The sequence below is a fragment of the Stylophora pistillata genome, chromosome 2, assembly GCF_964205215.1.
Source record: "Stylophora pistillata chromosome 2, jaStyPist1.2, whole genome shotgun sequence".
In the NCBI taxonomy this organism is placed as follows: Eukaryota; Metazoa; Cnidaria; class Anthozoa; order Scleractinia; family Pocilloporidae; genus Stylophora; species Stylophora pistillata.
The window spans coordinates 45397401-45422486 of NC_142520.1; the positions used below are offsets into that span (position 1 = coordinate 45397401).

Consider the following 25086-nt stretch of genomic DNA (forward strand, 5'->3'; position numbering starts at 1 on the left):
AGATTATAATGGTGCTAAATGTAAGAATATTTTTTTGCAAACGGTTTGAAAGTCAGTTAGCTATAAATCAAGAGAAGAATGCTGTTGTTTCATTTAAATTAAAAGGGAAAACAACACTGTTTATTTCATAGCGTTTCATTTCGTGAACCATTTTTAGGATCGACCAGTCGCCTCTAGCTGCACATTGCTTCAGAAAAGTTCTCGCTCCCTAAAAGTAAATATCCATATTTTAAGTAATTTGAGGTTGGTTCGAGTTGGATTTAACGCAATCATCGTCAAGCGCAACAATTTTGTGATAGAAGAAAAAAAGGAATAAAATGATTCTGACCTTTGTATAGCTTTTTCTGCTTTTTATTTTTCTGCTCCTTTTTCCTAATGGTTGAGTCATGCAAAGGTGTATCAAATGTCTCTCTGGATCTGAGTGACAACTTCTCGAAGATGGTGGTCGTAAGTTGAACATTCTGTCAATAGATTTGACGTGAATTAAAATTTCGAAATAGCTTTTTAAAACTAAAGTGTAGTACTAAATGTGAACAGGAGAAATTCATGTTAATACCCCCCCCCCTATTTTATTCTTGTACAAAATTTGACATGGAGCGTTTCTTTTTTTTTAGAAGAGATAGCTTTAGATGTGTTTTACTGAATTGCACGGAAGGCAGTTAGTCCTTCGGTGACTGAGCCGCTCTCCTTTGAGCAAGTTATATATTTTACGGTATACGTTACCAAGTGATGACTTAATTTACTTATCAAAATCATTGAAGCTACCAGTGAAATACACCATGCGAAACTTAGTCCCTCTACTATTATAATCATGGAAAAAGAAATGTTGAAGACACAGACTGGCCTTTTAAACTGGTGAATGCAAATGATATCAACTGAATTTGAAGTGCCCAATATTTTATGGTTGCACTATTTATATGTTTGTCTGTTTGAGCCCTTCTGTTCCACTTTCAGCACCACTTTTAATTCAAACACCTTTCTTTTATTCTCAAGACTATTACGGAGTAAGTTCATGCTTTGATAAACAAAGGAAAACCAATATTTAACACAGCATTGCTCTGAGCATCCCGTACTGTGCATAAATATCATGTAATCAGGCAAATAAACGTGCGCGCATTCCTAGAACACGGTATTGTTTTTCAATAAATGGACCAAAATCTTGCAAAATCTTGGTGTACAAATTATCCCCTTTAAATTTGAGAAATTAAAAAAATGATAATAATAATCGAAGGGGAAAATGATGTAGCTAAAAGAGTGCACGAGGCCCGTTTCTTGAGGATGCAAATTATGACCTTGAAAGCAACGAGTCTAGCAACGTTTTGAGTCGATGGCGTTTAAAATTGCGTGATTTTACCACAAATTACATATTAAATTGCTACGTACTCTCGAGAATTTCTTCCAATAAGTTCTTTTCAAGTGGTTTTTAAAAACTCAGCTTGCTTTTAACTACTGGAAAATGTACGGGGAACCGATGAAATGACCCGCGTGATTAGTGTCAGTACAAATATAAATGTATGTTTGGCCCATCACATCTCTTTAACAAGCGCGGTGACCTATCTTTTATTTATTTATTTATTTATTTTTTAAACAGACATTGGTAGAGAAAATTTAAGGAAAGTTAAAACAAATGGTTCGATAAATTTTCTCACTTCAGAATTACCTTTAGCTGACCCTTACGAAACTAACGAATATCACTTCTTTGTTAATAAGTTTTTCGGCTTTAACGGAACGGGAAACACTGCTCATGGATCTATGGAAGTAAAATCACCAACTCGATAGGAGTTCTACTCAAGAGAACTTGTGTATGAATTAAAAAGTTGGGGAAAAGGACAAAATTTAATACTTAAAACTTTACTTCTTCAGCAAACGAAGTGGAAGACATTGTGATGGTATTCTCAATGGTCAAGTGGAGTTTCATCCTTGTTTTCTGTAAGCACTTCAGTCGTACATAATAGTTGTCTAAAGTGTTGGCTATCACGATGTACACTACAGTTGTTGCCTGATGGGAGCAGAAAGGAGCCCTACGGGTAGTGCTAGTGCGTAGGATGGGAGATGATGAGTGTGACCCTAGCAGACTTTTCTTGGTCCTTATCATTTAGCAATGCTTTATTTCAACTATCATTTGTTTTGGTGTAAACTAAATAATTGATTTCTTGCAGTTGTCGCAGTTCGGTTGAAGTATTCTCTACGTGTACAAGGATGGGAAAGAGTCCCTTGGCTTAGGGAAACATATGTTCTCTCGGTTCCAGAAGGGAACTACGTGCAACTGCACTTTACCATGAGAAACACACCAGACCTTCGACTTCCATGTCTGGGGGGTATCTATCTTGAGGTTCGTGATGGTAATAATCAGACAGCCAATGCTCTTGGTGTACTCTGTGGGGAGTACAGAACTGGCGTAGAGCGTTCGGCAAGTGGACGATACATGTGGTTGAAATTTTTTCCGTATAATCACTACAATTTCACTGCATTCTACACTGGTAGATCCCTGAATGAAAAAGGCATGAATTTATCTTCTTATACTTTTGTAATTATTTTTAAGGACAACTAGCCTTTTTAATATAGATCAAATCGTATTAAGTGGCTCTAATAACTCTTATATCACTCGTACGTTTTCCTCAGTAGTAGAGCTTATCATAATTTCCGAGTTAAACGACTTCAATTCCCAGGTAAACACGAACAGTCGAACAGGCAGAGCGAAAAATAAAAAATGGTAAAAGAGGAAGATAGAGTTCCTATATTTATTCAGCCTGAACAATAACTTTTGCCAGAATTAAAGTATCTTTTTTAAATATGCATGCAGAGTGTCTTAATTACTTCATGCCCATAATTTTACATGGTTTTCTATTCCAGTATACTTTATTAAGATTGCTCTTACAATTGATTACTTCAAAGAGACTTTTTCTGATCCATCGTCCTGTTTAGTAGCTCCAATCATGCTCGAAGTACCAAAGACGCAGTCTGTATCTTGGAAGAAAAACTCCAGCTTGTGGTGCCCAGTGGAAGGTGCGCCAGCTCCATACATTGTATGGAGAAAAAACGGAGTTGTTGTCCAAAACAGTACCAGTGTAAAGTACGAGCTTCTTGTCACAACAGAAAACAATGTGAATTACAGCTGCGAAGTACAAAGAGCTGAAAAGATATTAAAGAGAGAGATCAGCCTCAGGATTGAAGGTGAGTTGCTTTCATAATTTTTCAGGAGAACTGTGTCAGTTTTTTCATAATTGGATTGTCTTAGCCTGTGTTATTTTAATTTTTGTTCTTTTCCTTGCAAGCAATTTGTTTTCCCTGTCAAATGTTGACGAGGTTGTTCTAAAAAAAAAAAAAGGAACACACAAATGGAAGGAGAGGGAAATGTCAAATTCATACGCGGAATATATATATATATATATATATTTTTTCTTAAATGGCTATTTCATGGCTTTTAAGAAAGATTCACTACTAGAAGAAGTTATTCCAGGGATTGCCGAATTCGAAAAATTTAAGTTAAACCCCTGAGGTTTAATTTGGGCTTTTCGATTCATTTTGATCTCCCCATCCTCAACCATGCTCGTTACTTTTAAGGTAATTGCTAGAGTCTACCTCTTCAGTGGTTGTTTACCTTAGCAAATTAACAATCAAGATAACGTTTCATTCTATTTAAAATTTGAAGCTTTCGATGAAAACCTCCATTTTAACAGCTTTTCGTCCCACATATTTAGAGTGCCCAGATCCTTGCGAATGTAACACCTTCAATGGAACCATCTTCACTGTAAATTGTAATGGAAAAAAACTTTCCTCATTTCAATGGAAAGTTCCACTTGCTGCGGTAAAATTGTGAGTATAATTAAACCAGTTTAAAACCGAAGGAGAATAGAGCCAACAGAATGCTTCAATCGCCTCTCTTTCCCATTATGTCTCACTCCCAAAGAAATGCCTCTCAAGTTGTCATCGGACTCAGGCCAACAGGTTTCCGAAGGATTACTTTGCATGCAACACAACGAATGGTCGAGTCATGGGATTTCGTTTGGATTACAATCTGCAACACAGAATTGGGTTAAACCTCTTGGGGTCTTTGAAAGAAAATAACCTGGAAACATTTGGCTCCAGAAAAAGGCTATTAACCCTGAGTTGGTCCTCTCCCATGAGCTGTTATGTGCAATGCGCATGCCACAAATCTTGTATATTAAAGAACCTGCGAGTAGCTGAAAAAATAAGATGGACATTGATCATGAAAGGTTTGCTTATTGGGATACATTGGACATCGTACAGTCGGAGCCTTTACATTACATTGCAAGTGGCAGTAATTTAGTGAAGTGGGTCAAAGAAGCTCATGATACACTTAATTAGTACAGTTAAAGTGCACCTAAACCCCAAATTTTTTTTTCGCTTAACGAAATAAGCTTATTTTTTTGGAGTATTTCTGTGCAAAATTTTTTTAATTTGCTCAAATCTTTAATTTTCTATGCCCAGTCAAAATACGGAAAATCGGCCGCCATCTTGCCCCACGACCGAGTTTAAAGAAGAATGGCTCTAGCGGGTAATGTGACGTCAAATCGAGAACACGAAAGTCTGCATCTCACACATTTTCACTTGTTTGGGAAGATTGTCGTCGATATTGTCCGAAATATGCCGACTAGGTGTGTTGTATGAAGAATGTATGAAGCGCGATACCCTCTTGCAAATTTCGCACGTTGCTACATCCTTCTACAACACACTTAGTCGGCATATTTTCGGACAATTATCGACTACAACCTTCCCAAACAAGTGAAAATGTGTGAAATGCAGACTTTCGTGTTCTCGATTTGACGTCACATTACCCACTAGAGCCATTCCTCTTTAAACTCGGTCGTGGGTCAAGATGGCGGCCGATTTTCCGTATTTTGACTGGGCATAGAAAATTGAAGATTTGAGCAAATAAAAAAATGTTTGCGCAGAAATACTCAAAATAATAAGCTTACTTCGTTAAGCGAAAAAAATTTTTTGGGTGTAGGTGCACTTTAAGTAAAAGCTGCTTATGGCTCATCTAGGTAGGTCTTAGCCAAGTTTCGTGCGGCACGAAACAACAAGGAGGACATATATTAAAACCCCCTTCTGGATGGAATGCTAATCCATCAATGCAAGATTTACCCCTCAGCATGTTATCAAAATTTCCTTGATGGGTCACCTGTACCCATTAATACTTCTGGGTGGAAAGAAGTACTTAACAATACAATAACCCAGCTCGCTAACCGTTTCTCTACTCTATAGCACAGGTTGGAGTAATATATTGATAAGGAATTTTGAATTAGTTTGTATTAATCCATGTCCCCGTATTTCGCATAAATTCTTATCAGGAACTTGAGTGACAACGAGCTGACTGACTTGCCACAAGACATTTTCAGAAATAATACCCAACTGGAGGCACTGTAAGCTAAGACTCTCCTCCTTAATATAATGATAAATAAAAGTATCTCCTTTATACGTATATAACCAGCTTGTGACAATTTTACAGGGAATTGGAAAACAACCAGCTACAGGACTTGCCACAAGACATTTTCAGTGCAAACACAAAGCTGAAGGGCCTGTAAGTTTCAACTTGTTTGGGTCACAAAATGATGCTTTTTTCTTACTATAGATAAATAGTTTATTTAAATATACCTAGCAGCCATGCGGCTGAATTGCGTATATTACAATAATGTAATTAAATAAATATATCATATAACGTATACAAGAATATTCAAAATTATAACAATTAAAAAATCTATGAGCTAAAACCTATCTATATTTAAAAGCTATATTTATATTATCTACATAGGTTTCTAGGAAACGGTCGTTAAATTAACTGTTGTTGTTATATTTAATGGTGGAGGCCATCATGAAGGTGTTTTTAAAACGGTTTGTCCTCCACCGGGGGATTTCGAAACGCCTGTTACGTCTTAAATTGTGCTTTGGATGGTTGGCACAAGGCAGCAATTCACGAAGCCCGTGAATTACACCTTATAAGAAGAACGAATAGCAGTCTTGCTAAAAGATCCATGCGTATGACAGCTGTTCTTTATAATGTAAAATTTTTACATCCAAACCCTCACGTCATAGTGTTTCTCTCCTTATACCCACAAAAAAGAATATAACTGTTACGATCCGACCGGGTACTGTTCTCAGGAGCAGAGCTACAGTACACGGGCTTCATTGAGAAATGTTTTTTTTCTATTACTGTGGGTGAAGAAACCCTCAAAAGTAAAAGAAGGACTTTTAATAAAAACATCAGAATATTAAATGTTTGCTGAAATATTTCTTGCAAAATATCCACATAAGGACGATCACCCAGAACAAAGGAAGGAACAATAGCGCGGTATCACCCTTATTTTCCTCGTAACCCACCATCCTGATAATGAGGATATTACAGTGTTCACGGCAAACAGTTATTCCTCAATATAAATGCTCCACGATCTCTCTTGAAATGAAAAAAAACTCTTCTTACAACATCAAGCTCACTGGCTGATATCATCGTTGAATTTGAGGGATATTGCTGTTATTAGGTTGCAGTTCCTTCAAAATATTTCAGGATGAGTTAATTTTTAATCATTTTTTGGTTTTTGTCTTGGCGTATGTATTTTAACGATTCCTCATTAGGCTATTAAGAAAAAACCTGCTGAAGACGTTACCACAAGACATTTTCCGCAACAATACTCAGCTGGAGGTGCTGTAAGTTACCATCGTTTTACGAAGATCTTATTTTTAGTTACAGTATGAGGAAATTGAAAAAGGACGATTTTAATGGGTCCTTGTTTCCTACACTGAATCGCAACATTGTCTAAACCGTGACCTTTACAGGAGACGAGTAATTGTAGCGGCTGAGAAAAAGCGCGTCCTTAACAGCTGAGATCTAAGAGCAGCAAATTTCATTAATGGATGAAAATTGGGATAAAGTTAAGACCGCATACATAATGTTTGTGCATATAATTGCGCTCGGATAGATGTGCTCAGGTGATACTCTTCAGGAGTGATAGGCGTTTTGTTTGTCATTATTTAAAGTCTTTCTGAGTAAACCTTGTTGATCCCGAATTTGTATATTCGGCTGCCGATGGATGTCAATAGAAAAAGGAAAACTGAATAAAGATAATAAGAAAGACAAAAGGTACATAATATTTGTTACCTCTAGTCATCAAGCCCCGGAACGCTATTTGTTGGATAGCGTTTGATCCCTTGGATAGCGTTATTTTCTTCTTGAAGAACTGGGTACAGTTCTCTCCTTGCTATTTTTAAAGGTTGCAGACTATGACATTTTAGTGCAGATGCAGCAAACTATTGAGAATTTATCGCTATTTTTCGACAGTTTCTCGGAAGGAAACCAGTTGAAAGACTTGCCACAAGATGTTTTCAATGCCAACACCAAGCTGGTCTGGCTGTAAGTTTCTTATTTTAAACCAAATTCCTGACGATCGTCGGACATTTGTTTTAGATCGACCCAGAAACTCTTTCGTTTATCTTATTCCTTTTATTTCATTTTAATCACTCGAAGATATTAGCTTACAGCTACTCTTAAATTCGAGGTAAATAAAGTTTATGTATGTATGTAGTATGTATGTATATAATGAGTATGTTTTATGTATGTGTGTATGTATGTATTTATGTATGTATGTATGTATGTATGTATGTATGTGTGTATGTGTGTATGTATGTATGTACGTGTGTGTGTGTGTATGTATGTATGTATGTATGTATGTATGTGGTATCAAGCATTCTGTAGGACAACAGTCATGGGTGACAGAATGAAGGAGGAAAGGCATATGGAAAGGATGCATGATTAATTGTTTCCAGTGGGTAAAACTAAAAACCCGAATGTTTCCCATCTTAGTTTAATCCAGAATATAGCTCGTCATCTTATGTTAGGCCTCAATATAAAAAACCGGCAAGAAGACAGACTTCTTGGACAGCATTAGTTTTTAGACCCTCAATTTAGAACATGAGAAAAATACAGTGGTTTCTAGCATACATCATACTTTTCCTGAGCTTAGTTGACGAACGCAATGTAGTTTACACCGACACCGCGGAAATACGTTTTCACCGTGAGTCAAATCGACAGTGTCAAAAGGAAAAACTTAGAAAGAATACTATAAACTTAGCTTTGAAACTCCGTTCACCTTTAGGATAGTTCTCAAGCTCAATTATATAATTTGCCAAAGCCGAACTGAAGTTGCACACGATATGAAATCTTTTTTTTTTCGCTGGCGGCTCAGTGGCAAATGTTTTGTTTATAGAAGAGCATAAGCACTAAGGCTAAAAATGAGACGGGTTTTGAATGGCTGAAGCGGTGATCCGAGGACGCTGCACCATCAGGTTTGTGAAGCAGTGGCTTCAACCGTATAAATCGGCCTGTCAACGGCATTCCTGTCAGACTCGCCGAGAAGACAAAACCTGCCCGTGTAGCACGGACACCCTATCCCCACTCGCTATTGTATGTATCATAGTTGGCCAAAAACCTATGACAGTAACATGTATAGGACTGAAGCCCCCAAAAATACAAAAATTGCCTCAACTAGAGGAAGAATTAACTGAGGTATGTTTAAGTACAAAATGTCCATTGTAATGGTAATAAATGAAACTTTCACTTTCCACCTTAGTTTGTAATTTTTTTTTATAAGCTGTAATCTTTTTTTCTGAGCAATAATTTTACTTTCCCAACAAGTATTTGTTTCCCATCACAATTATGAATAATTTGTAGTGTCTTTTTTTATGCTGCTCTTCCCTCACTAATCATTTTATTTTATTTCTTTGTTTTTGCTTTTTCTTTTCTTTCTTTACTAACTTACTGCCATCTGCAACATAAAATGTATTAAGCTAACAGAATACTTCTGGTTCATATAGCTCCCTGATTTACAAAGTAACATTAGCATCTTGGTACTACTAGAAAACAAATTTTTAAAAAAACAAATGTTTAAAAAACAAAAGTACTGTAAAGTAAAATAATCATAATGATATAATTTAATCGATTTATGTGAATAAAGCACTGTATTGTCTTTTCTCATATTGCAACAGCCTTGAATGAATTATCTATCTTCTTAACTTGATTTCTTATATTCATAAGCTGTCTGAATTATAAACGAAGAACTTATGTTGGGCGTGTATGGAGGTGGAAAGAACATAATGATTATGATGATTAATCTTCCAAACTAGAAATGTCAAAGGGAAATTATCAGAAGTATTTCTGAAGTCAAAGTTGTTTGTTAAAAATGTTCAGGAGAAAATTGATTAGATTAAGTCAGCTGTCAATTCCCAGTTAACACTAAGTCATGAGGAGTAACCAAAGCTTGTAATTAGCCTGTGTACTGCTGTACCCATCCAGTCAAATAAAAATCAGGGATGGGATATTCCCAAACGTAAACAATGATAGCACCATACAAATGTCCTTTTCCCAACTTATTACTGGGGAGGGGAGCACTGGTATGGCTACACTAGTTGTATTCAATAAGAAATTCTTAACTAATTTCGGTATTATACATATATTTTGCCACCTTGAAAGAAAATGGCTACAAGGCAGATAGGAATATTTCATAACAATGTTCTGTAGGGATGTAATGTTATATTACTGATGGGGATCATAATTATCCTTATAGTGGCAGAGCATGTCATGTGTATGTAAAGCAAAGCAAAGCTAATCTTAAAAAAAATTAATGAAAGAGGATTAGTTGATTACTTGCATAAATTAATGCAATGCACGTGCAAGATAGTGGAATATACTACAGGTAAACATACATGTGCCTGTAAAAGTTTCAAATGACTGAGTTATAAAAATATAATAATAATAAAATAGTGGGTATCATTGAAAATGCTTTCGTGTAAAACAATTAGAGCTGTTTGGGAAATTAAAGAGGCCGTTGTTGCAACAGAATAACGCTTGTTTAGTCATGTTTACAAAGGAAGTGGAAATCGAAGAAATTGTGAATTGTTTGCTGCGCTAAGGTTCGACAAAGATTATTATATAGGCGATTGATTTAGGGCGCTGAAAATATGCAATATTTGAGGCCGTCCAACATGATAGGTTCATTTATAATTTATCTTGAATGAAGCCTTTATTGACAGCAGTTGATAGTAGATCTCTATTACATGTCTTTACTACGTTTGGTGTGCCTGTTCACGAGATAACTTGTTGATAAAACTGCTGGATTCCGTAGACCCACTCGAGTGTTCTTGAATAAGTTTTTCCGTGATGAGTTTCCTTGCTCAAAAACTGTATCGTCTGCGTATAATATCGAAAAAAAAACAAGCGAACCATAGAAAAGCATTGATCTCCACAGTGCGATAAATCGAACATAAGTACAGTGCAGTACTCATTAATTTATCCATTTTTACAAATTTTTAGTATAAATGCCACGATACCAGCTCCTAGCACTTATAATCCTCAACTCGTGGGGAAATAAAAAAGAGCTTTTGGGGAGGATCTTGTCACTGAATGTTCAAAGTGAGTTTAAGGGACAATGGGCAAACTAAGAGACGAGGTCCCTTTCTCGAAGCTCTCAATAGAGCTGTCTTGCATTCCTCTCCAGAAAAACCGTAGTCCCATTTGGGGAGAAATTGTGATCATCACATTTGAAGTAAGCCAGGCTGCAATTTTAAATTATGCGATGTGATCACAACTTATTTCAAATAAGATAAATAGTATGCAACGCTTTTAAAGTTATGCCGAAATGAAGTATCCCAGGAGCTGTGAATACGTTTTCAGTATACACAACGAAATACAATTAGATAGTTTTATCAGGTTTGAATCCGTTTGCAATTAACCAAAATCTTAAATGATGAAATGCAAACTTACAGACTTAATAGTTAATATGTATGCGTACACTCATCCCGTCATCAGTGTCCACACCTCAAAACTTTCCTGGATATTTTTTTTAATATTTGGTGGAGAGTTTGAGGGTCATATATACTGAAGTTGACCCATTAACGATTATATTTTGATAAAATAGACTTTGGCGAGAGAGATAAAATGCAACCCCATATAGGATAAGACAAAGATTTAGAGAACATGCACATGAAATTAACAAAAATAAGAAATTAACGCTCTGCGAGACGTCGGTGGATGATAAACCGAGTTTTAATGATATCATTATAGCTCGAGACCTTTCATGGGCAAAAGCGAGAAAATTTTATAGAACAAAATGGAATCACTCGGTTTTTAGTCCAGAAATGTTCCGTTTACATTTTTACAGAGCTGTTTCATATGGCTCCAAAGATTAATAACCCTTGAAATAAGATCCTCTGTAGGACAAAGTTCTGTGTTCACGATAATGGTACTTATGCTGGAGAAAATTTTAGCTGCAGCTACGGTTGCTCTTCAACAATATTAATGATATTCATGTGAAACGTTATCAGCTTTAGAGCTCAAAGATTGCTGGAGTTCTAGAGCAGTCAAAAATGGAATACTATTTGAGTATTTGAGGCTATTTTATTCTGCCGTGACCATAGGAAATTATCCTTTTCCTAAGCAGTCCTAAAAAAAATTATTCGGAATTAGTAAAAAGCGAGTTAAGGAAATTCACGGGGATCCCTCACAAGAAGGATGTATTTGGAGAATTAACGATTGGATGACCAACGAAGAGCGATATTGAGAAAATTATTTGATTGTTTCTTAATCAAAACACTTCTAACCACTAAAAAGTATTCATGAAAATGATGTCTTTAGATCAATATAGCAGCTGAATAGTTATTACTACCACTAACTGCCGTTATTTGTTAACAGGTTCTTGCATAACAACCTGTTGGAGGACTTGCCAAAAGACACGTTCAAAAACAATATGAAACTAGTACGAACGTAAGTCTAAAAAGGAAAGACTATTCTTCCTACTTTTAATCCCACTGACTTTGTGAAAGAAAGATAAGAAGAGATAAAAAAATGATTTCAGTGATAGTTGTGTCAGTTAACAACTATTAGACTTTGTCGCCAAAGTCACAAACTTATGATATTGCTTTTTACATCAGTGACTGTCTTAAGAGCCGCTTCAGCCCCCATTAGAAGCAGCTAAGCCTGTAATCCATCTCACACCCAGGAGGAGTGCAGTTTACTATTTACCTCAGTTAAATCAAATTAATCTTTAAGAATTAAGATATAGTAATCCTTTCAAACGCTTTTCAGCTTTAGCTCCTTTGAAGCGCTTGATTCTTTTCTTAATTCGTCAAGAATAAGTTTGTTAGTTACGCCGGATGAAACCAATAGACCATCAATGAAGCAACATCATAAAGTCTCTTGGCACTGTGTGACAAATCAAAACAAAGTCAGGTCATATTTTAAGTACGCAGGTTAATAGTTTGCTCTAGCATTGAGTCCCACCTTGTTGCATCAAAACTTCCCGCCTTCAGAGGCCGAAAAAATCGTCTACTCTCTTATTGGACTAAGTTGAAGTTCAAAAACTTTTTAATTTAAATTCACACGTGGATGTTCTTTGCTAGTGGAGAGTCTTTTCTCATGGACGAAAAACATGAATCAAAATTAGAGAGGAGTCCTTGGGCAAAGTAAAAGAAAAAAATCAGGCCCAAAGAAGAAAGAAATGACACCATTTTGTTAAAAAAAGTCCTGGCAGTCCTCTGTGCGCTTACACCCAAATTGCGAACAAAGAAGTCGCAATCAAATATAAATTTGATACAATGAAATATATGAAGTTCATATATTTTGAACTGCGGTATTAGATACGTATGATGCACGATCCTCGCAGTAGATAGCGTAGGATCGTGCATCATACGTATCTAATACCGCAGTTCAAAATATATGAACTTCATATATTTCATTGTATCTGATTTATCACTTTCACGGGTTTATTACGAATCAACTTAACGGCCTGCTCCCAGTTGGCTTGTTAGCTCAATTGGTAGAGCGCTGCACTAGTATCGCAGAGGTCAGTGGTTCGAGTCCTGTGCAGGCCTGATTTTTTTCAGGTCTGATTTTCGCTATTACTTAAATAGCGCTATCTACTGCGAGGATCGTGCATCATACAAATATAAATTTGTCGTACATAAGCTTAAAAACGAGGTCTCCTTTTAATAATCTGAATATAACAACAAAGTTGAAATGGTAAATTGGCCACCGTTACGATTATAAAAGCTGACGTTGCGAGCGTTAGCCCCTCGTCGGAGCGAATGGGGGAATTGAGGGTTGTGTGTGCTTTTTAAGGCAGAAAATTGGTGGGAACATGGCAACGAGAAAAATACGAATAAATTAGTGGAATGAAAAGTGTTCGTTGATACCTGTGGGATTTAGACTGCTGGTTTGAAAAATGAGCTCTTGTTCAAGAGTTTTCTGGCTTTCCGTGTTACCTAAGTGTGAGGAAAGACCGCAGATTGCCATGTGTTGCTCAGAATGGTTAGGTAAATTAAAATGTCTAGCGACTGGTTCCATTGTGTCCTTTTCATTCCTCTCCAAGTCGCGAAGGTGTTCTCGGAATCGGTCACCTAGTCTTCTGCCTGTTTCGTCGATGTATATCTTTTTTGCAATAAGTGAAAGTTATGCAATAGATTACATTGGCGGAGGTGCACGTGAAGTGATCGGTGATGTTAATGGATAGTTTGGGTCCCGATATTTTCTCAGTGTTGTTAATAAAAGGACACGTTTTGCATCGTGCACAAGTGCATTTAAAAGTGCCTGGCTGGTCATTAGTCTGAAAAGAACTTCTGACCAAAAAATTGCCTACGTTTTTGTCGCGTTTGAATGAAATGAGCGGAGGCTGCGAAAAGATAGTGCTCTTCTCTGGATCGTTTTGAAGTAATTTAAAGTTTTTAAGAATGATGGATTTAACAGAGTGGTTGTGAGGGTGAAACGTGAGAGTGAATGGAATGTGGTCGGAATTTTCCTTTTGTGACGTTTGTAGTGCTGAATGTCGATCAATTAGTTGGGCGCGGTGGTAACCCGCTTGAACGACAGAATCAGGGTAACCATGTTTATCGAAAAACTGACACATTGACTCTGATTTGTGGTGGAAATCAGAGTCATCACTACATAAACGACAAAGTCTTAGAAATTGAGAAAAAGGAATGGAATTCTTAACGTGAGATGGTGCGAAGGCGAATACAACAAGTAATTATGCGAGTCTGAAAGTTTGTAATACACACTAGTGCATAAACCGTTGCCTCCAATTGAAACTTTGATGTCTAAAAGAATAAAGAATTGTCAGAAATTTCCGAGGTATATTTCAGAGCCGGGTGAAAAGAATTGACTGCGGTTATGAATTGAGTCAGCTCCTCTCTGGCATAGGAGGTGGCGCCGATACAGTCGTCGATGTAGCGACCTTAGAGTTCAGGTTTGGAGCCGTTGTATTGCCTGAAAAATTGGTGTTCAACAAAACCTACAAAAAGATTGGCATAGCTAGGTCCCATTTTGGTACCCATGGCTACACCATTGGTTTTTATGAAAGAGTTGTCCCCTAATGAAAAACAATTGAGTGTGAACACTAGTTCGGCTAAGCGTAGTAGTGTTTCAGATTGAGGTTCGTTAACAGTACGTTGATCAAAAAATATGTAAGGGCCAGAAGACCTTCGCCATTAGGAATGACAGTGTAAAGAGAAATAATATCCACGCTGTTTTGCTTTTTAGCAGTTTCTCCTGGTTTACCTTTTTTGCCGCGGTTTTTTCCTTTGCCAACTTTACCATCACTCAACGTTCGACAGAGCGAGATAAAAAACGTGACTGCCATGCGATACTTTTCCCGGGATAATCTTGATCCATTATCATTGACGCCAGGAGGTCCCATTGGTTCCTTTACTTAGTGGTTTGAGGAGGCGAGATAATCTCCTGGTGTGGCGCTAGTTGTTTACAAACCTTTAGGAGCTAAGATCTCGCATTTGATTTTGAGAGGAATACATCCATTTTGAGCGAATTTATAGGGTATGTGATTTGACCTATTTACGTGAAATTGTACCCAAACATTCCACGGATAATGTCGAACAAAAGTGTGTCAGAGAATTTTGATATTTGAAATATTTTTCACGTGGCGTCCATTTACGCAACACGTCTCACATATTTTACACCACTCTAACTTTAGATGCGGATATCTAGACAACCAATCAGAATATCGGAAAATCCCGTCATACTTTTGTTTATTGATGCATTGTGAACAAGCCTGTGCAGCCATTTTCCTCGTGCTGCCGGAAACGATATCCGATAAATTCAATAGAAGGATCCTCAGTCGGTCCCACCTTACCAGCTCCTGACACTCACTTAAAACAAAAATCGCCTATATTATATATCATCGTAAACTGCGTTTATTAAGCTTTCTTTTGATATATAGTTTGTTAGGGTTTTCATGAATTTAGCGCGCGTACGATTTTTTTTCCCGAAGGATACCCGCGAAGGTGGGAAGTAACCTTAAGGTGGCTCGTACCAGTTTCCTCGCGCGGGGAACAGGTCACTCTTGCGTGACGCGCGCGAGAGAAACATGCGAAAGAAGCGCGAGATCAAAAGATGAAAATTCAAAACAAAGATGGCTGCGCGAAAAATTTTTTCTACTTTTGTGAGAAGTTTACCTAAGAGCTTGTATTTGATGCGTTGAGCGGCCACTGTGAATGCAGGAGATAGAAACTAAGAGAACGAAGACTATTTTCGGAGAAGTAAAGGTTGGTTCACTTCACATTTAAAAGAAATATTCAACCGATATGAAATCTTGTGACGGCGAAAAAAGAAGAACTCAAGTGAAGGATAATCTACCTGAAGTGGAAGAAGACTTTGAAACTTCAAGGAAAATAATATGATATAGCCAGAAGTCATGTGTAGGATTTCTAAGATGAGCTCGGGAGGCTGTCTTTGACGGCTGTTTAATGATTTTCTTAGCAGTAAACGTCTGTAAATATTAGATCGCAGGTGCTCCTGCGAGCACACGCAATTGTCAGCGGTAGCTGAAACAGATCATGAGCAAATGTCGATCTTATAGAATCCAGATTTTTAAATACGCGAGAACGCGCGTGGAAATGGCTAAACTCACGAAAGCTATTGCATGAAAACAAATCCGGTGACCCCTTCTTTTTATTGTTCCAATAGGATAATAACGTCGAAACGAATCATCAGAAAAAAAAACTAGAAAATTCTAGGGAAGGAAATTTGCGATGTGTGGAAATTGCCCTTTTTGTAGATTTTCTGAAATTCTGCACCGTAGAATTTTTTAAAAATCTTTATGCATTTTCCTTTTCAAGTGCCAAAGGCAAACACTGAAAAAAATCAGGGGGTCACGGGTTAGTTTTCGAATTATTTAAGCCACAAGCTAAAAAATGCGTCTTAATAAGCCTATGAAAGCGTTGCCATGGAAACTGCTAGTGACGAAATGACACTTATTTTTGGATAACCAATGATTATGTAATTCAACCCTGTAAAGGTGTTCAACTGGCCTTGGTCAGTCTTTCTGTTGTATTCTTTCAAAGTTACAAACCATCAAAAAGATGAAAACCGGTACGAGCCTCCTTAAGATATTCAAGAACAAATATAACGTTGACATCTCGTTTGCATCAACTGGTGAGTCACTTCTGAAACACAACTAATCTGGGCGACGTACTTGACCCAGTTTATTACCGGTACGTTTGCTGCGCGCGTTCTTCCGAGGCTACAGATCCAGCAAGGAATGAATGGGAAAAAAAATCTTCAAAAAGAATTTTCACTCGATTTACACTGAAGCCTAAGCGACCATTGACTTTTATCACGTGTATCGAGCGAGAAGCCCTCAATATCCACTCCGGTTTTACTTTTGCCTCCAATAAAGAGAAAAGTAGGACCGATAAATTCTTGGAGTTTTGAAATAATTACTGTTTGGATGGCGAGACGAACTCAATTTAAGAGGGCTGAACAAGTTTCACAATAGAGCAAGACCGGTTGTTATGCAAAACACGTCAAGTTAATTAAGGAGAAGTTCGAATTCAACTGAAGCGAAGCAGCATTCATTGGAAATGTGATGACGAAGAATCTAAGGCATATCTAAAGGAAAGCTGACGTAGTAGTCAAGATGGAGCGACCAGCAGATGTGCCAGCAGTACACACCCACTCACAATGGCGAGTGGATCTGGATCCATTAGCAGAAAGATACCTTCGAAAAGATCAAAGACACTGTTTCCAAAGCACCAGCATTTCAGCTACAGTGACCCAAAAGAGGGATGACCCAAGGAGATGTGTCCAAGGATGGGTTTGACTTTTTACTTATGCAGCATGGTCGACAAATGACATTTGCAAGAAGGGTACTTGCGTTGGCAGAAAGGAAGCACTCGCAGATCGAAAAGGAATCCTGGCCCCAGTCTTTGGCATGGAGAATAATCACCAATATGTGGACTGAACAAAAACCCCTGGTCTCCTTTTCACAGAAGACAACAGCATCAGAACCCAAGAAACTACAGCGCCTCTTGTCGCGACTTCAGCAGGCGACCCCAAGATACGGTACAAGCCCGGGAAATATGAAATAATATCATATGCTGCTAGCCGTCACCCCGCCAAGAGCTTCCTACCCACTTTCTTCCTGTTCCAGACCACTAACTCAAGGAAAACCACAGAGACGTCTTGTGACCAAACCCCACAGAGCTTGGAGAAAACAATCTTGGAATACTGTAGAAAATGATATCCCGACGGCCATTCATTTAAGCAATTCCAAACGAGTCTCGAGAGCGCCTGTGCTTCTGGTCCGCCTTGGAGGCCTCTGCCATGGAAAACTAAGCCGGGAACCAAGTCTGAAGTACACCGTGTCAGTGAAAGTGACAACACCCTTCGTTAAGCATATCACATCTCAACAACACCAGCTACAAGACGAGTCTTTAGTGAATTCAGCACGAAACGCATGCAGTCAGTTGCAAAAGTATTTGGATTCCTCTGTGTAAATTACTTAGCACTGGATTTTCATTAATGCCGTTTTGGAGGTCAGAAGGAATATAGACTTCCGGTCGTTCCGTCCCCCGGTTGGCTCAATTAGTTAGAGCGCCGGATTGTGTGATGCGGAGGTCGAGGTTTCGAGCCCTGTTCGGACCAACACTAATGGTCTTAAAATAACAGAGGAGAATTTGCTAACTTTCTATTATATCAAGAATTGTAGAGATATCCTAGTCTTCTCGTATAAGGACGAAGAAACCGTAGGCCCCGCCTCCTGCGGGGTTAGGGGTAGGAGACGTTAATTTCCCACACACGAGATTACTGTGTGGTGGATATCCTCCCTTGTGGTGGGATGGGTGGTTGCTGTCTCACGTTGAAGACATGTGCCTCTGGCTCGGGCGATTTGGGTAGCCGTGCCTCACTTAAAGAGAATAAACCTGATTAAACTGAATTGAAATGAATTAGGAAAATCTTGAATGTAAAAACAATTTTGATAAACTCACATAGTAAAATTAGAGAATTCAACATCTCTTATCCGACTTGCCTTTTGAATTAAAAAGACGAGAGACAAAGAGCAAGCGGCCAAGCGTGTTGTGTAAATTTAATCAAATATTGGCAAGAGCCAGCAAAAGTAAACTTGCGTGTAGAAAGTAGATGTGTCCTTCTTCCGCAACCGATTGAACGCCTGCGAGATATCCGTATCTCCTCTCAAGATTCGATGACAATACAACGCGAGGCAGTGAAAGAGACCTTGCCATACTAACAGCAAACAGCGATTCTTTGTGCCTCTTTTGTTGGCTGAGACGGGAGACATTTTCGTCCGCTAGTTTCCTGAGTCAAGAGTTCAACTCAAATAACGAATATGCTTCAACTAATCATCCGTTGATACTGATTAACTAATTATGATCAACAAAACTGGAACAATGTTCATGTTTTCCTATTGAAATTCCTCTTGGAAAGAGAGAAAACCTAAGCTATTTTTGTCACCTATAGATTCTCCAATTGGCTCATAATTAATCATAAGATATTTTCTTCATTGACTATGAAAGATCTCATCACCAATCTCTGGGTTTCAAGTGTTTCTAAAACTTTTTTTGAGGGCTTAGCGCTAAAATGGTAAACATCTGTACGTACAAACATCACGTCAGTATGCACACTTGAAGACTTTCAAGGATTTTAGAAAATTAGAAAAGTGTACAAAGTTTTTTGAAGATATTTCGTGGTTGTATACCTTCAGGTATAGGTATAAGTATAACATTTTTTAAATACTTTGGAATAGAATATAGAATCAGCTTCATTCAAAACAGGTTTTCATTCCGTTGTGGACGAGTTCATTTGATGTTATTCCCCACTAGGTGAAAATAGTACCCCATTATTTTCTCTTGTCCTTACTCATCTACTACCTGAGAGTTCAAAACCACAGAATATGCACCACTGAGTATAGAGCATGCACACTGAGCCTGATCACGAGACTAAAACTTTGCTTAGAATATCGGAATTAGAATATCTGTAAGTCATAAAGTACAGAGTATTCTTCCTAGTTTGAATCCTACTGACTTTGGGAAAGAAACACAAGAAAAGATAAATAGATAATTTCATGGATAGTTGTGACAATAAAGCTTTACAATAGTTAGACTTTGTCGCCAAAGTCGCAAATTTGTATTGTTTGATACATCAGTTCTAATAGACCCGTCAACTGAGCTTCTGTTTTGTCTTACACACAGAGGGAATATAGTTTATACTCTTGGTGACTATTTATCTTCATAAAATAAGTTTAATGATTAATAATCGCGATATAGCCTTCGGAGCATGAAGGTTTGAAAGAGGAAGAGGTGGGGAGGGGGGGGGGGTGGGGAAGGGAATGGCCACTAGTGAACTAGAGAACTATTTTTGCTACCAGAAGGAAAGGGCGTCTAGTTGTCTCGTTTAATCGTCCTCCATTCTAAAGACGAGTTCGTTAGTTACGCCGGAAGATAAAGAGCAGGCCATGATTGGAGAGACATCACAAAGCCTCTAGCCACTATGTGACAAATCATGAACCTTCAGTGCATTCATGCGAGACAGGAAGATTGAAGCTAGCAACTAAGGGGTGTAGACGTGCATTTTGATGCTCCTCCAAAAGTTATTGAAAGTCATGGAATTTTATTATATGAGCAAGCCAATCAACAGAAAAGCGAGGAGAAGAAAGCGTTTCAGTCAAGATAGCTCATCCCCAGATGAAAGAAGCAAAAAAAAAACATGTTAGAAGTGAACGAAGGCAACGACTTGCCTTTTGAATTAAAAAGACGAGAGACAAAGAGGAAACGGTCAAGCGGTTGCGTAAATTTTAATCAAACGTTAACAAGAGCCAGCAAAAGTAAACTTACTTGTAGATAGCAGATGTAGGCGGGTCTGCTGATATCCCCGAGTAGGCGGGAATATCAGCAGATCAGAGCAGCAATTTTCAAGCGAATTTCATTAGTATTTTCCATAGACTCCTTAGTGTAATACCCCTGAAAATTATGTGCGTTCTGATGCCCTTAGAATATGGTAAATTGAGGTAAGGGAGGAAAACTAAAACATCCTCTTCCGTGGTTTTACATATAGTAGGTTGCAGATTTTTTGCCTTGGCGTCCTTGGCAAAACGAATTTTTGGTGCTTTAATTATACGGCATGAACACTAAAAACAGCAAACAAAGTTTCCTTTAATTCCAGTCCATTTGTTTTAACAGATAACTCAAACCTTTTTCAATGTCCCTTGAAGGTTCGAGTTATCGGTTGACAGTAGTAAGATTTTCAAAAGGCAAGAAAGGATGAAATGCAACTTCATATAGAGAAGGACGAAGGTATAACGTTCTATGCGCACATGAAATAAACAACTGTAATTAAGAAATCACCCCTCTCAGAGATGTCAGTAATGATGGACGAGAAAATGTTATAGAGGAAAATGGAAGCAATCGATTTTGAGTCCAGAAATGCTCTGTAAAATCTTATAGAGCTGTTTCAAATGTCCCCAAAGATTGTTAAACCTTTAAGTAAGATCCTCTTCGATACAAAGCTCTCCGTTCGCGATAATGGTGTTCACTCTCCTTCTTTTAGACTGACCACAAGACTAACATGTCGGGTTTCTTTAATTTTTAAGCCTTCAAAGAGTTTCTTTAGGACTAATAAATATTTAACGAGCTAACATTGCTCAGCGAAGTTTAAACATGGTGTGATCATTTGTACTTGTACAAAATGAAGACTGTATTAGTAAACTTAAACAAAACTATTGAGACATTTTGAGTCCTGGTACCTTACCCTCCCCCTCTCTGCAATCAATGTCGTCTGGCTTATAATGAGGACTAGTGAGTAATGCCAAGCCCTATGTATTACAACAATGGGTAATGGGAGAAGGGAGAATAGGCATGTGTAAAGCATTTAGTTGTTTTCTGTCTTTTACAAATACACACACACAGACACACAAAAAACGAGCATCCTATCTTAGCTCTTTAAAAAAGAAGACATCAGACACTCAACATTTTCGAGGAACCACAGTTCCTGCACTATGTTGACAAGCACAATTTAATTAACACTCCTTTATATTACCTTTGGTAGGTCGTTGAACAATAACCAGTTGAAGAAATTACCACCAGGCATTTTCAGTAACAATACCCAGCTTGGAGGGCTGTAAGTTTAGAGTCTGTCTTACTTATGTAAGGAACGCGTCAAATCCATCGCGCATTGGTAAAAATACCAATAAATACGAGTAGCGATGTCATAGCCCCAAATAAAATCAGCTACTAAGTAGGAATGTTCTGTTTAAGTGGACAGGGATTTTATTTTTCTCCTGCAAGTACAATGGTGGAAGCAAGGGGAAGGGGGGTGGTAGAAAGGTAAAGTGACACATGCCCCCTGTGGACCCCACCCTCCTACCCCTAACCTTCATCCCTCTCCTCACTTCTGCTAAACATTACTTGTCATTCCCATATATACAAATATATCTTTCAATTTTGTTCGCTATGGACATTATCAAAGAATACTTGTGAAGAAAAATTTTCAATGAACTTTTAATGGACCAGAATTACCTTTTTTGCCGCGGTTTTTTCCTTTGCCAACTTTACCATTACTCAACGTTCGACAGAGCGAGATAATTTCTCGGATTTTTCTATTACACTAAAAATTGTTTCATCTTTACATGCTCACTTTGGAGGTTGGTTGGCCGCATCTTGATATGCCTTAATGTGACAGCGTGATGCTGTTAGTGAGTTTTCACAGGTGCTTGCCAATACTTGGCTGTGTAGCCGCGCGATGCGGTTCCATTCAAGTCTCACAAATTGACCCTTACTCACCACAGAGTCTCCAGTAGCTCAGTGGTTAGAGCATCCGACTAAATCACGGAGGGTCGTGGGTTCAAGTCACATCTGGGTCTCGGATTTTTCTATTACACTAAAAATTGTTTCATCTTTACAGAATTACCTTTCATAGTTTTTTTTTTTGTACTCTCCTTGTTATATACTATGCTTCTAAACCTTTCCTTTTACAAATTTTCCCATGTTAAACTTACTTGGTCGAAAACTGTCATAGCTCGTTGAAAAGAAAGTCCAGTAAAAACCAGAGAAAGTAATTCATACAATGAAGCGACATTTCACAGGGTCGAGCTCTAAACTCCATACAACAAATCGAAACAGGGTCAAGTCAATAAACAGTGGAGTACTCCTTAATTTAAGCATTGTTAGATCTTTGTGGTGCGGAAGTCAAAAAGGCTCGCTCGTAACACTAGCTCGCTGTATTTAACATAAAAAAAGGTTTTAAAGAAAATTTATCAAAGAAAACCTGCTGGAGAGAATTTTGGATTCCGTGGAGCCATCCTAGTTTTCTAGAATAAGTTTTTTCCTTGATAAGTTTCCCTGCTCAAAATTTGTATTGTCTGCTTACTAAAAAAAAAATCAAGAGAACCATAGAAATGCATTGATCTCCAAGCGCAGTGCAATAAATCGAAAATGAGTACAATGCAGCACTAATATATTTATCCCTTCTTACAAATTTGTGGTATAAAAGTCAAAGCGCTAGCTCTTAGCACTCAATCCTCAACTCGCGAAAAAAAAGCTTTAGTTGAGGATATTGTCATGCAGTAATCGGTTCTATTTTTTACTGAATATTCGAAGTGAATTGAAGGGACAAGAAGTAAACGTCTCAAATCATTAATAATTCATGACGTTATAAGCTAACCAGAGCGCTCCATTCGGGTCAGGTGGATGACTTTGAGACTCAAGGAAACACCGTTTGAAAATAACTAGCGTTTTGTCACGTTTTCATCACTAGTGATAAAATTGTCATTAGAGCGAATGTTACCAATGGTCAAACATTTGGTGGCAACAGCCAAAAAATCGATTCGGCTCATATTCTCAAGTTAAGTAGGCGTTATGGTGAAACAAAGCAATGCCTACTTCGTTTGGCTGAATTTCGATTTATTTTCGAGAAAATCGATAATAACTGAATTTCGACCAAATGCCGCTTTTGAAGCTCAAAATTTCAGAGAAATCTCGGAGCGTCACGCCACGAATTGAAAACACTTGAACCGATATAAAAACTACCAAATCTTGAAAAACAATAACAATACATATGCCGACAGCAATCTGAACAATTCTTGATCATTTATTTACACAACATAATTGAATTTATCCGACCTTCTTTTAACAAGATTAAAAATAGGTCAAAAGTAACCTGTTATTTAACTACGTGCTATTAGTAATCGACTGAAAATCTGGCCATTGTAAGGCAAAGTGTGGTTCTTTTCGATCTCCAAAGGAGTTTTAGGGGAAATGATTCAGTGCAATTTAATCAAATTTTAAAGTTGGATAAAATGAGCTGATTTGACGATGCCGTCAGTTATTCGAAAATGTACACATTCACACGAAAACTCGATTGTTTCGCATTTTACATCCAATCTACAGCTTATTTAATATAACATCATCTTACCATCCATATTGCTGTACTACAAAAGGGGATTGCAGTCCTGAAGTTGTTGCATCGCTTCCATAATAGCGATGTAACTTGGCAACTTAGTCAATACATCCTGATAATGATTGTTTGCTAAGCGTATCTCAAGGTTTCTCTCTTTCCATTTCATTGAAATACTTCGCGTAAGAGATCTTTGTTTAAATATAAGTGTACAACCGAACCGTGAACCAAATGTAAGAGGAATGTTTCTAGTTTAGAAACATGTTTCTCACGTGCAGAATAACGCTAATTAATTCAAATTGAGGTCTACTGAAAGAAAACGCAACAATAAAACATTGGACTATGAAACTCATGGCTACAGGAACTAAGGTCGTGTGTTACATATACGAAACAGAAGCAAACAATTATCTAACTCCGATCATAATTTAATGTATCATAATTTAATGTTTCATGGTACTTCGGGGGATAAAGCTCATTTTAGGACAAAAAAAAAAAGAGCGAAAGATCTGCAAAGGGCATAGCCCATCAGATATCATTGTAGACGTGCGACAAAGAAAAGTGTAGTGTTTGAATATTTGTTTTTTTTAAAGGAAGTTTTATAGGGGTCAGACCTGGAAAACCACAACTTTCGCTGACATGTTTTTAAAATCCAACGTTCAACAACTTTATATTTATACTACTTCTCCTGCAGAGGCTACTGTGCCTTGTTAAGTTACACGTGCCGGTAGTAAGACTACGACCCAGGTAGCACGTTCACATTTTCCACAACCACCTTTTCCCGGCAGTGGTCCTCACATCTGGAAATAAAACCATTTCTGCGTATCTCGGGACTCAAGAAACGCTTCGAGTAATTATTGCACCAGGCATTGTGGAAACAGAGGCTTTGAAAAATAAACTCAACTAGTTAGTTATTTAGTATTCTTGCCCAAGAAGGCAGCCAAGTAGTGATCTATCCCCCTCAAATATGGTCGGGTCCAAAGCCATCAAGCATTATGTGGCGAAATATTATAGAGCGTGGCTGATGCGTAATGAAACATTTAACATAAGTCTGTTGTCTGGTCAGACCAGAACGTTCACGCCCATCGGGAAAAGATTGACATCTAGATTTAACCAGAAAAAAGAAAGTAAAGAAACCCATGTTGTGCCTTTCTCCTTAATCTTTCCTTCCAAGATAATAAATTTAAGAGGTGAATGACTACTTCTTAGAGAATTCCAAAGCCAATCACTGCATCATATGGCGATATATTATTGACCATGGTTTGATATATCAGAAGGAACTCTGCGTCTCGAAATAGAGCCTCTCGTTCACCAAGTTTTGCACTTAGCGAGGGATAAATTGTAATGGAATGTATATCAGCAGGAGGAGAGAATATGGCTGTTCG

The 25086-nt window shown here is 37.8% G+C and overlaps 1 protein-coding gene across 1 annotated transcript; it reads left to right on the forward strand.

The window, feature by feature from the left end:
- The first annotated feature begins 1564 nt into the window (after positions 1 to 1564).
- Positions 1565 to 11816, forward strand: LOC148739820 (uncharacterized). Its single transcript, XM_088751381.1, has 8 exons — positions 1565 to 1929; positions 2160 to 3174; positions 3702 to 3816; positions 5316 to 5387; positions 5474 to 5545; positions 6595 to 6666; positions 7298 to 7369; positions 11702 to 11816. Exons 2-8 carry the CDS (start codon positions 2937 to 2939, stop codon positions 11775 to 11777), a joined length of 717 nt encoding a protein of 238 aa, XP_088607507.1. The 5' UTR covers positions 1565 to 1929; positions 2160 to 2936; the 3' UTR covers positions 11778 to 11816.
- Positions 11817 to 25086: the final 13270 nt, after the last annotated feature.

Bases quoted from the DNA above. Each gene is read 5' to 3' on its own strand.
- LOC148739820 (XM_088751381.1), top strand. From the start codon at position 2,937: ATGCTCGAAGTACCAAAGACGCAGTCTGTATCTTGGAAGAAAAACTCC. The intron at 3,817-5,315 runs GTGAGTATAATT...AATTCTTATCAG, and splicing joins CCACTTGCTGCGGTAAAATT to GAACTTGAGTGACAACGAGC. The intron at 5,546-6,594 runs GTAAGTTTCAAC...ATTCCTCATTAG, and splicing joins AACACAAAGCTGAAGGGCCT to GCTATTAAGAAAAAACCTGC.